The 13044-nt window shown below is 52.7% G+C and overlaps 1 protein-coding gene across 1 annotated transcript; it reads left to right on the top strand.

Moving 5' to 3' along the window:
* Nucleotides 1-1949: 1949 nt before the first annotated feature.
* NAPRT (nicotinate phosphoribosyltransferase) lies at nt 1950-12870 on the top strand. Its single transcript, XM_083144964.1, has 13 exons — nt 1950-2180; nt 3720-3847; nt 4012-4094; nt 4170-4300; nt 6392-6507; nt 6592-6788; nt 7213-7353; nt 7500-7584; nt 8844-8924; nt 9045-9147; nt 9413-9570; nt 11374-11487; nt 12209-12870. The coding sequence occupies exons 1-13, from the start codon at nt 1976-1978 to the stop codon at nt 12272-12274; spliced, it is 1608 nt and encodes a 535-aa protein (XP_083001090.1). The 5' UTR covers nt 1950-1975; the 3' UTR covers nt 12275-12870.
* Nucleotides 12871-13044: the final 174 nt, after the last annotated feature.

Here is a 13044-nt window from a genome sequence, read left to right on the forward strand (position 1 = left end):
TAGCTAAACACATTTGTTTAATTAGAGTATCTGGTGTCCATACTGATTTGGCTACTGCTATAATGGGATGGAAAACAGCACATCCAATAAATATAGGTAGCGCCTACAATATGCAGACAGTCCAGTGTTCACAATAAAATAATTAATCACACAGAAATCCTACTTACACGCTTACTGATGAATTCACACAAGGTCAAATTGCATTTGGAATTTATTGCACACACAATCTCCCCGATTCTAGTTTTCCAAAGGAGGTAAGAATTTATTGGTTTGAGATCTGTGTTATTGGCGGCTTCTCTTCTGCCGGTACCTAGAGATGACATCATCTCCACGCGCCAGGAAAGTGGCTCTCCATAGCGTGTTATTAGGACCCAGTCGAATGACCACAGATACATGTTCACACTGCCCCTTAACCCAGGTCCTTTCTAGGACCAACCCTGCTTGCTACATGGTTTGGATACCAGGGTCTCTGGACCATGCAGAGGCAGATTGGCCAATGACCTTACATGGAAGATTCCTGTGAGGTCGACGCACCTATGAGGCCATCTGCCCAGAGTTTTGGCCCTGTCCCCCTCCTGTCTCCCACACAAACAACCTTTGCTGGTTCACAGACCAACTCTGCAAATACTCACCTTAGCCTGGCGCCAATCTATATCCATTGTGGGGCCGCCAGACTGCCAAGTGTATTAAACCCAACGGCCTCCATACGGGTGTAGTGATGAATGAATCCCGCCTATTTTGGTGTTGTCCCGCCTACATTTCCTTTGGTGCCGTCCACTTATAGGAATGTTTCCAGAGCCACTGTTAGTTCCCAATCTGCCCCTGGGACCGGGTTATTTTGTGGGGGCCCCTTCACACTAAGCTGCGACCCGGCCAGTGGAAGGGGTATCAGTAAGTAATCAGGCAGATGAAAATGTAAGGGGTATTTGTAAGGTCCCCAATGGATGGATATTTACATTTACCATCCCAGAGGTGGAGGTCGGATCTTTCTATTGTAGGTTGCCACATTTGCATACAATGCTGGAATTGGGTGAAAAGGGCCAAAATTGTATAAGTGTATGGGCACCTTTGTACTGGGTACACACAATATGATTCATGCGGCTGCCGATAGGTAACTATATCGGTGGTGCCGTGGTAGAACGATATTAAGCGCATACCGGACGATATCGTTTACGATAGTGATATCACTAGCCCCCCCATTAATGACCCGCGGCCATACATATTGCCAACGATATCATCCATATCACCGACGATATATCACCAGCTTTAGTTTGTCCATGTTACTGAGCTTAGGGGCTAATTCAGAAACGTGATGAAACTGATGGTTCGCGTACATCTCCGATGTTAGCGGAGAGCTGCGCGTGTGAGGAAAGGGCCCTGCGTCACTGCGTACAGGGCCCCCCTAATCCCCGGCCTGTTAATGGCCTCTGCGGTGTAAGCCCTTGGCCATCCTGAGCGACATGAGGGCTACTTAGAGATCTTTGGAGGCAGCAGCGGATCACACAAGCATCGTGGATACCCTCCCGGCTCTGGGGTAACCATGACCTGGGGATGGCCCCTGCCGATCCACAATTATCGATGAATTATGGTCGATGTTGTTTGCCATTGATGGTAGAGAACCAGATGGTTTCCCACATCGATGGCACAGAATAAACATTTTTTGCTCCGCCCCTGACACCCACGAAGCCCTGCCCCCAGGCTGTGATTGGTACACAGGCCATTCACTGAAAGAACAAGGATGACCATTGACGGGTGAAACAATCGATTGTCTCCCACACACAAAAATAAATTGGATGGTGACTATCGAAGGTTTAACCATCGATGGTAGATTAGCCATCGATGGCAAGCAACCATTTCGGACTCACTGATGGCAATCACTACCATGGCGTCACACACACACACACACACAGTCCCCGCCCCGGAGACTACAGTTCCCGGCATGCACGGCGGCTCCAGGGACGACACTTCCGGTGTAATGGCTGGAGGCTGCGGCATGGAGCTGCTCACCGACCTGTACCAGTTCTCCATGGCGTACGGCTACTGGCGGAGCGGGCGGCACCGGGACACCGCCGAGTTCGAGCTCTTCTTCCGTGAGGCCCCGTTCCGCGGCGTCTTCACCGTGTTCTGCGGCCTCCAGGAGGCGCTGCGCTTCCTGCGGGGGTTCCGCTTCTCCAGCACAGGTACTAGGACCGCGCCGGCTGACCCCGCCCACTCCGTGTCACTGACCCGCCCCTCATCCGTCCCGTCTGTTATTGCCACGCCCCGTAACCCTTCCATTACCCCGCCCACTCCATGTCACTGACAATCCCCTGACCCTACCTCCCGTCTGTTACTGCCACGCCCCCTGACCCTTCCCTTGCCAATCATTACCCCACCCCTCCATGTCACTGACCCTACTTCCCGTCTGTTACTGCTACGCCCCCGACCCTTTTCTTGCCTTACATTACCCCGCCCACTCCATGTCACTCATCCGCCTCTGACCCTTTCCTTGCCTTTCAGTGCCCCGCCCCTAACCCTTCCACTGCCTGTCACTAGCCCAAACCCCTGACCCTTTCACCCTATCCCCGTCTGCCCCTTTTTCCGCCTGTCACTGCCCCGCCCCCTGACTCTACCCCCGACCTGTCACTACCCCGCCCCCTGACTCTACCCCCAGCCTGTCACTGCCCCACCCCCTGACCCTTTCACCCTATACCAGTCTGCCTCTCTGACCCTGCTTCTGCCCTGTCACTGCCCCGCCCCCTGACTCTACCCCCAGCCTGTCACTGCCCCACCCCCTGGCCCTTTCACCCTATACCCGTCTGCCTCTCTGACCCTGCTTCTGCCCTGTCACTGCCCCACCCCCTGACTCTACCCCCAGCCTGTCACTGCCCCACCCCCTGGCCCTTTCACCCTATACCCGTCTGCCTCTCTGACCCTGCTTCTGCCCTGTCACTGCCCCACCCCCTGACCTGCCACTACCCCGCCCCCTGACTCTACCCCCAGCCTGTCACTGCCCCACCCCCTGACCCTTTCACCCTATACCGGTCTGCCTCTCTGACCCTGCTTCTGCCCTGTCACTGCTCTACCCCCGCCATGTAACTTCCCCGCCCCCTGACCCTTTCACCCTGTCCTGGCCGGCCCCCTGATCCTTCTTCCGCCTGTCACTGACCTGTCTACTGTCCTCCATCCCCCACTATCCCCTCATCCCAATGCCCCAACCCCTCCCCACCCTATCCCCCCTCCCCACCCTGACCTGTCTATTGAGTGGGATACATACAGATGACTGGAGATGCATTCCTCAGGAGGCAAACCCAACGGGTCAGGTAATTACAGTTGATGTCAGGATTTCAGCGCTGGTCTCCCGGCAGTAGTCAGGATGCCAGCGTCGGTATAGTGAATGCCAACATGATGAATGCTCTGCTGCATCTCCTGTACCCACTCTACTGAAACTGCATCCTCCACTCTGCTACCCATGAGCCTGCCTACCCCCCCCCCCCCCCCCACACTGTCCTAGCCAAACCTGTTTACTGAGCAACCCCCATTCCCACCCTGACCTTTCACCTAAGGCCCCCAATAGATTGAGATGAGCTCGCTGGCACCTTTGATGTGTCGGCCTTGGCGTCTCGCTCCCTAGGCCTTAGCATGTCTGTACATGACATTACTAAACCCATTATCGCTCTTCCGCCCTGCGCCCTGTTACCGGGCCTCCATATAAACTCTCGGATTTATCCTCCCTCCAGACATTGATTACCTGAGGTCCGTCCTGCCGTCCTCGGTGGACCAGGGCTTCTATGACTACCTGCAGACGGTGGATGCATCAGAAGTGACCGTTGTCTCCTTCCCGGAGGGGTCCGTAGTGTTTCCTAGAGTAGGTATGGTTTGTGTTCTTCTGCCACGACACAACGTGGGGGCTGTGGGCACATGTGGGCAGCTTTGTGCGATACCACCTGGCACGTCTCCTTGTGTCCCAGTTACGTATCCCTGTGATTATTGCGTGTTCTCCACGTGACCTCTGTACGCTCTCTCTCGCAGGAGCCACTGATGAAGGTCAGGGGTCCTCTCCTAGTGGTGCAGCTCCTGGAGACCACACTGCTCTGCTTGGTGAATTATGCCAGGTATGCTCTTCGCTGTGCGCCACAGACTCCGGCGTGTGTATTACGCACCCAATGACCTCTGTCCTTCCCTCTCAGCCTCGTTGCTACAAATGCCGCTCGCTTTCGCCTGGCTGCTGGGACGGATAAGAAGCTGTTGGAAATGGGACTAAGGAGAGCCCAGGGACCGGATGGAGGACTGTCCGCTTCTAAGTACACTTACGTAGGTGGTAAGTGTAGCTGGCAAAGTGTCATTAGGGTATCAACCCCCACCCTATGGCACTCTTGTGTGACCCACCCTTTAGCTTGCTTTTTAGCTTTTTTTTGGTGTCCTTTCTTGCTAGTCTTCTCCCTGCACCACCATCTCCCACCTAGCATGTGTCAGCTTCACCAGCGGTGGTCCTCTCCCTGCACCATCTCCCACCTAGCATGTGTCGGAGGCACCAGTGGTGGTTCTCTCTCTGCACCACCATCTCCCACCTAGCATGTGTCGGAGGCACCAGCCGTGGTCCTCTCCCTGCACCACCATCTCCCACCTAGCATGTGTCAGCGTCACCAGCGGTGGTCCTCTCTCTGCACCACCATCTCCCACCTAGCATGTGTCAGCATCACCAGCTGTGGTCCTCTCTCTGCACCACCATCTCTCACCTAGCATGTGTCAGCGTCACCAGCGGTGGTCCTCTCTCTGCACCGCCATCTCCCACCTAGCATGTGTCAGCGTCACCAGCTGTGGTCCTCTCCCTGCACCACCATCTCCCACCTAGCATGTGTCAGCGTCACCAGCTGTGGTCCTCTCTCTGCACCACCATCTCCCACCTAGCATGTGTCAGCGTCACCAGCGGTGGTCCTCTCTCTGCACCACCATCTCCCACCTAGCATGTGTCAGCGTCACCAGCTGTGGTCCTCTCTCTGCACCACCATCTCCCACCTAGAATGTGTCAGCGTCACCAGTGGTGGTCCTCTCCCTGCACCATCTCCCACCTAGCATGTGTCGGAGGCACCAGTGGTGGTCCTCTCTCTGCACCACCATCTCCCACCTAGCATGTGTCAGCGTCACCAGCTGTGGTCCTCTCTCTGCACCACCATCTCCCACCTAGCATGTGTCAGCGTCACCAGCGGTGGTCCTCTCTCTGCACCACCATCTCCCACCTAGCATGTGTCAGCGTCACCAGCTGTGGTCCTCTCTCTGCACCACCATCTCCCACCTAGAATGTGTCAGCGTCACCAGTGGTGGTCCTCTCCCTGCACCATCTCCCACCTAGCATATGTCTGAGGCACCAGCCGTGGTCCTCTCTCTGCACCACCATCTCCCATCTAGCATGTGTCGGAGGCATCAGCGGTGGTCCTCTCCCTGCACCGCCATCTCCCACCTAGCATGTGTCGGAGGCACCAGTGGTGGTCCGCTCCCTGCACCACCATCTCCCACCTAGCATGTGTCGGAGGCACCAGCCGTGGTCCTCTCTCTGCACCACCATCTCCCACCTAGCATGTGTCGGAGGCACCAGCCGTGGTCCTCTCTCTGCACCACCATCTCCCACCTAGCATGTGTCGGAGGCACCAGCCGTGGTCCTCTCCCTGCACCACCATCTCCCACCTAGCATGTGTCAGCATCACCAGCGGTGGTCCTCTCTCTGCACCACCATCTCCCACCTAGCATGTGTCAGCGTCACAAGCTGTGGTCCTCTCTCTGCACCACCATCTCCCACCTAGCATGTGTCAGCGTCACCAGCGTTGGTCCTCTCTCTGCACCACCATCTCCCATCTAGCATGTGTCTGAGGCTCCAGCCGTGGTCCTCTCTCTGCACCACCATCTCCCATCTAGCATGTGTCGGAGGCATCAGTGGTGGTCCTCTCCTTGCACCTCCATCTCCCATCTAGCATGTGTCTGAGGCACCAGCCGTGGTCCTCTCTCTGCACCACCATCTCCCATCTAGCATGTGTCGGAGGCATCAGCGGTGGTCCTCTCCCTGCACCGCCATCTCCCACCTAGCATGTGTCGGAGGCATCAGCGGTGGTCCTCTCCCTGCACCGCCATCTCCCACCTAGCGTGTCAGAGGCACCAGTGGTGATCCTCTCCCTGCACCATCATCTCCCACCTAGCATGTATTGGAGCCACCAGCGGTAGTCCTCTTCCTGCACCACCATCTCCCACCTAGCATGTGTCGGAGGCACCAGCGGTGGTCCTCTCCCTGCACCACCATCTCCCACCTAGCATGTATTGGAGCTACCAGCGGTGGTGTCCTCCCTGCACCACCATCTCCCACCTAGCATGTACCTGAGGCCGGTTTTGCTTTCATCCTCCATCTCTCTACCTTCTCCAGGCTTTGACTGCACCAGTAATGTTCTGGCTGGAAAGCGCTTTGGGATCCCTGTCGCTGGCACTATGGCGCACTCATATGTGTCATCTTTTTCTGGCTTCAGTGAATTACAGTGCCGGGTAAAGATGCCAACAATTTTCATGACAACGTCACTGTTATTGCGATGCTACTTTTATGCTGACCCCGCTTGTATCTCCCCCTAGACTTTGCAACCTGCTAACGCACAGGAAGGAGAAGTGGATCTCCTGGCGCTGTCTCAGACGTGGCTGGAGAAAGTGTGTCGGATACTAAATATTCCTCCGCAGAGCACTAACCCCGGGGAATTGGTGGCTTTCGTGTCCTACGCTATCGCTTTCCCTTCTACCTTCCTGGTAGTGGTGGACACCTACAGCGTGCTGAGGTAAGATGCAGACGGCCCTCGGATACTTACCTGTTCTGCGTCGCAGCTCCGTAGCTAACAGAAAAATAACATATAGGGGCCGATCCTATTAAATGCAAAGGGTGGGGAGGTACCATTGCTACAACGTTTAAATGCCATTAACGACACCTGAACTCTACCCCTTCGAAGGCTGGTTTCATCCCGAATTTGCTGACAATTGCTCACTACCCTATGGGGGCAGCGATCACTTCTGCAAATTGCAGCTGTTGTAAGGTGCGGCTGCTGCTGTGAATTCATTGCGGCTAATAGGATCGACTCTATTGTATCAGATTGCCTTATGTGTTACTTGTGACAAAATAATGTGTTATAGGTTTATGTGGCAGAGAGGTAAAACATACCTGAGCTGAAAGTTTTAAAATAAATAATTTCCTGTGATTTTCGGCAGGAGTGGAGTCCCTAACTTTTGCGCAGTTGCCCTGGCCTTGCAGCAGCTGGGGTACAGAGCGGCCGGAGTGCGGCTGGACAGCGGAGACTTGGCCAAACAGTCTATAGAGATCCGAAAAGTGTTCCAGAAGTGTGCGGAAACGTGAGTATCTGTGGAGGGTGGCATAACGGGTAGAGGCAACTGTTTGTGTGTGTGTGTGGTTGTGTTATTGTTTTGCTTGCTGTGTGTGTGATCTGCTCATCAGGGAAGGAAGTGGTGTTACAAGTGCTCCTGCCTCTATTCAACAGATTTCAAGTTCCAAGTTTGGAAACATTGTCCATCGCTATTAGTAACAACATCAGTGAGAAGAGTCTGAAACTTCTGACAAAAGAGGTGAGGTTCTGGTAGACCGCCAGTATCACCCAGTCGGTGCACCTGAAACAGACAGTGCCCCGAGCCCTCTGTCCCACACTATCCTAGTACCTCCATGCTGTCCTAATGAACTGATAACTCATGCTCTGTCTCTCCTCTGCCTGCTTCTCCAACCTCCCTACATCTAGCTCTTATCTGCTTCTCCAACCTCCCCATGTCCAGCTCTCCTCTGCTTGCTTCTCCAACCTCCCCATGTCCAGCTCTCCTCTGCTTGCTTCTCCAACCTCCCCATGTCCAGCTCTCCTCTGCTTGCTTCTCCAACCTCCCCATGTCCAGCTCTCCTCTGCTTGCTTCTCCAACCTCCCCATGTCCAGCTCTCCTCTGCTTGCTTCTCCAACCTCCCCAGATCCAGCTCTTCTCTGCTTCTCCAACATACCCACTTGCAGCTCCCCTCTGCCGGCTTCTCCATCCTCCCCAAGTTCAACTTTCCTCTGCCAGCTTCTCCAATCTCCCCATGTCTGGCTCTCCTCTACCGGCTTCTCCAACCTCCCCACGTCCGGCTCTCCTCTGCCGGCTTCTCCAACCTCCCCACGTCCAGCTCTCCTCTGCCAGCTTCTCCAACCTCCCCACGTCCAGCTCTCCTGCTTCTCCAACCTCCCTATATCCAGTTCTCCTCTGCCTGCTTCTCTAACCTCCTCCCGTCCAGATCTTCTCTGCTTCTCCAACCTTCCCGCAGCCAACTCTCCTCTGCTTCTCCAACCTCCCTACATGCAGCTCTCTTCTTCTTCTCCAACCTTTCCAAGTTCAGGTGCCTGCTTCTCCAACCTCCCCATGTGCAGCTCTCCTCTGCTTCTCCAACCTGCTTATGTCCAGCTCTACTCTGCTTCTCCAACTTCCCAAGTACAGCTCTTCTCTGACAGCTTCTCGAACCTACCCACGTCCAGCTTTCCTCTGCCGGTGCCTCCAACCTCCCCATATCCGGCTCTCCTCTACATGCATCTTCAATCTACCAGCGTCCGGCACTCCTTTCCCGGCTCCTCCAACCTCCCCATGTCAGGCTCTCCTCCACTTGCTTCTCCAACCTTCCCTTGTCCGGCTCTCCTCTGCCTGCTTCTCTAACCTAAACACGCGTCCAGCTCTCCTCTGCTTCTCCAACCTTTATTTTTCTCTAGCAAGCGCATCTGTTAATTATCTGACTACTGTGCACTATGGATAGGATCTAGAATTGTGCTAGACTAAGCTCCTCGGTGCTAAAGTGTGCTTTATGTTTTCTATGACAGAAGAACGAGGTGAATGTGATTGGTGTTGGCACCCACCTAGTGACTTGTCCCGTCCAGTCGTCGCTGGGCTGTGTCTATAAGGTCAGACATTCTCCAGCTGTGGCCTAGTTGGCGGAATGAGAACATTTGCACCAGTTTAATTACAGTCTGAATCTAAAAGGCTCACGGCCCTCCATCCCTGTAACTGTCCTGTCCTTCTAGTTGGTCCAGGTGAATGACCGTCCATGCATGAAGGTCACTGAGGATAAGAAGAAGACGACCATCCCTGGGAGTAAGGCGGTGTACAGGCTGTATGACGGGGCCGGTGAGTGACTGACCTGGCTGTGATTAGGTTACCCCCGATACACAGTTTATCCTATGTTGTGGATAGTCATCCCCAAGTGTCATAATCCCACCCGTCTGTTACCAAGCCGTGATTTCCATATGTCTCTTTTTGTCCTGAAGGCGCTGGTTTTGTTCAGATTATTAGTTTTTGTCTATATTTGGCTCCATCAAAGAAAGATTGTAATTTGTATCCTAATCCACAAGGAAACAGAACCGGTCTTGTTCCTCTTTCCTTCCATCACTAGGTAACATGTTGCTGGACCTCCTGGCCCTAGAGGACGAGCCTGCTCCTGAGCTCGGGAGGGAAGTGAAATTCTATGAGTTGGGCAAAAACGCAGAAAGTGAGACTGTGACCCCAATCAGGGCGGAGCTGCTGCACCGGGTCTACTTTCAGGGGGGACAGGTAACAGTGCTGCTACTTGTCCATATGTGACACAATATATCCAGTATATGAGTCTTGGGAAATCCCATCTTTGTTATTTTGAGACCAGGGACCTTATTCTGGTCCACGCGCAGTGCTTGCACAGTCACCCCCACCCTTACTAGTCAAGTTCCCCGCATGGCTACGAATGGATGATTTGTATAAACATCCATTCGCAGCTTTGGGTGCGGGGGACAAATCATTCGATGATTTGTAAGGTGCATGCAAAATTAAGACAAACTGGTGTGGTGGTCTTGTGTGCTACCTGTACGGGAGCAGGACGGTGAGCTGACAGCCGGTGATGGCAGCCGCGCCACTGCCTTATTTCCATGGGAACACCCATGAAATCCTGGGCGTTTCCATGGGCCCAGCCAGTCGCTGCCGTCCCACGCCCTCCGCTCGCACCCAGCGTATGCACATGTGCTGTAACTAGAATAAGGCCCCAGGTTTGCTGTACAAATGTTACATCAAGGTTTGAAAATCAATTAGTAAGATACCAAAAACGCTCCAGAAACTGAATGATCAAGTATACAAATGATATAGTTATAACAGACAATGTAGTCCTATAGAATAAGGTGCAGGGAACACGGAATACAGCATGAACCATAGTCCTAACAGCCATGGTAGGTGGTCATTCTGGAACATGAACAGCAGATTCATTTACCATACAAATTGGGATAGAATACCCCTATAAAGTCAGTCACCAATTGTTCAATATTAGCAATTACCCCAAATCCTACTTAGGTATTCTTCCCAAGTTTCTCCAAATTGAAGTATCAAAAATCTCTAAAAGTAGGATTGTAATTTATGATGTACTAGTTTTGGCCAGAGAACCTACCTAAACACATATGCTACGTTGATTAGTGCAGGTATGTATTTTCCAGACATGATAGTTTGCGGGTAAAGAGTACCGCCATGGGTGCGACATATCTGCCTGTGTATTGTCTGAGGAATATTTGGTAGATATGGCCTGATTCGCAGCCCGAGCAATTATTGGACAACCGCGCACGTGAAAGGTAGACAGTGCGCAAGCCATCCGACTGAAGATTTGCTCGCTGCTCACAGGGTGATTGACACACCCTGTGGGTGTTTCCTGGGCATCCCCCAGATAATGCAGTAGTTTCCGGCCGTTGGGCGGGAAGATCGCTGATATCAGCAGCCTCCTTCGCCCTATGGCCTGTACAGCGCCAAGGGGGTTCTTGGCTTATGCATCGTTGTGGGCATGGGGAAATAATTTTCCCTGTGTGCACAGCTGGGTACAAATTCGCAGCTAGGGGCAGGGGAGGGCATTCAGCGGGGCTGATTACATGCTTACTGGGCTCCAAGCACTCGCAGCCCAGCAAGCAGTTCTAAATCAGGCGCTCAGGGGAAGTTGTACTTTTGGGGAGTATATAACTTTCTAGCCATGTTGCAGAGATCATGTTTATCCCAAATCCAGTGCTCGTAGTATGTAAATTAATTAGAGGCACTTGTGAATCTATTAATGTGTGCTCCAGCAGACCGGTCAGTTTTGTTCTCCCACCCTTGGTAGGAGGGTATTGCAGTAGTAATACTCCAGGTGGCTTCCCCCAGCCCTGGCCGTGCAGCACGGTTTGTCCCAGGTGCAGAGTATTTTGCTGTTGGAATTGGCCCATGAAGACCACGCATGGCTGCTCATTCCCAGCGGCTGTCCTTGTGGGTTTTAGTATGGAGATGTATTTAATCAATGGTTTCCTCTATTACAGTATGTAATGTATTAGCCAGATACGGTGCCAGCCACTAATAGCCTTTTGTGTGTGATATTAGGTACCCAGCAGTCCGCCCCTTCCAAGTCTGGCTGAAATCCGATCTTATGCCCAGAGCTGCCTGGCCGCCCTCAGTGACCAGCACCGGTGTTTGGATGACCCACAGCCTTATCCGGTAAGTAGTGCGAGGAACCTGAACGGTGCCAAAAGTAGAATATAGCAGAGGAGATGGAGGTGGGGAATGCGGTCATAATCCCGACAGGGTCATAATACCGACATATAGAATGTATAAGTGAAACAGTCAACATGACTTTCCGTTGACAGGTCAACATGGGTTTTTTCACTGTTTTTTGACCTGACAGGTGGTATTTCATGCCCTACCATCCACAAGCGTGGGTCTTCAACCTATGGCCCCCCAGATGTTGTGAAACTACATGTCCCAGCATGCATTGCCACATTTTTTCCTATAAGAGCATGCCAAAACGGTCAGGGCAACATGTAGTTCCACAACATCTGGAGGGCCACAGGTTGAAGACCTGTGAACTAGGGCGTGGTGGGAAAATAAGTGTTCCGAGTGCAGCGAGGCACCGTTCCCGAAGCATAGTGAGTGGCTGCGGTTTACTTCCAACTGCGTCCATGTCGACATTCGGGTTAAAAAAAAAAACTGAAAAACCCCATGTCGACCTCACGGCAGAAAGTCATGTTAACTGTTTCACCTGTACATTCTATACGTCGGTATTTTATACCGAATCCGTGGCTGGGGCTGTGTTTGCCTGGTGATAGGTGAGGGGATAGAAGTCCAGTGCGTTTGGCCTAGAGAACATACAGGTAACTGTCCGATGTATTGCCTAGTCTGTTACCGCACAATACCATGTGACTTCTCTTCCTCCATACAGGTTGCAGTGAGCGAGGCTCTCCATGGCCTTCTGGCCAGTTGCAGACAGGACGGGTACCTGCAGTGATCCCAGCCAAGGTCATTATTACAGGACACCAGCATAACAATACTACAGACTATTCTCCCTGGTCTGGATGACTGTACCCACTACCATATAGCCACTGTGCCTTCCGTTACCTAATAATCTTGTTATAATCCACACATGCGGCTAATTTTACCCTGTATAATGCCCACAACAATCAAAGTACAGTAGGAAGAAGGGCATCAGAGCAACAATGCCATCCCAGTATCGTCCTGGACGATGTGCCAAAGGTGCACAAGGACTAGTACCTAAGGAGATGCCAGCATGGCACAGCCAGGAAATAACCAGTAAGACTGGAATATCTGAATTATGAAAGGGAGAGACGTCAGTCAGTTTGCTGGAACTGTCCACTCCCAGCCAGATTCAGAATGTAATCTAATGGTGCTGTATGACTACTGATCCCAGCCAGGAGCAAGACTTTCTAAGTGGAGAGGGTCCTACCCCACAGCCCTGGCCAGTGACTGTATAGCACCATTGCCATCCTCTCCATGTACTGCGCTGCTAAACACGTATATTTAATGCTTGAATGATGGATGATTTCAGGAAGATTGTTTAAATAAATGAGACCAAATTTTAAACCATCTAAGATAATTGTACAATGGAAACGACTGTGGTAATTGTCTTCTGCGCTGTGAGATTTAATACAATGGGCTACTAACCCTCCCCGGGAGGAGGTCCGCTGCTTCAGCATGACAGTGGTATAATGGTAGCGCAAAAAGCCAGGTGTGTCAGCCGCTCACATGGGGACATCTCCT

The sequence above is a fragment of the Crinia signifera genome, chromosome 5 (genome assembly GCF_055691185.1).
Source record: "Crinia signifera chromosome 5, ASM5569118v1, whole genome shotgun sequence".
NCBI lineage: Eukaryota > Metazoa > Chordata > Amphibia > Anura > Myobatrachidae > Crinia > Crinia signifera.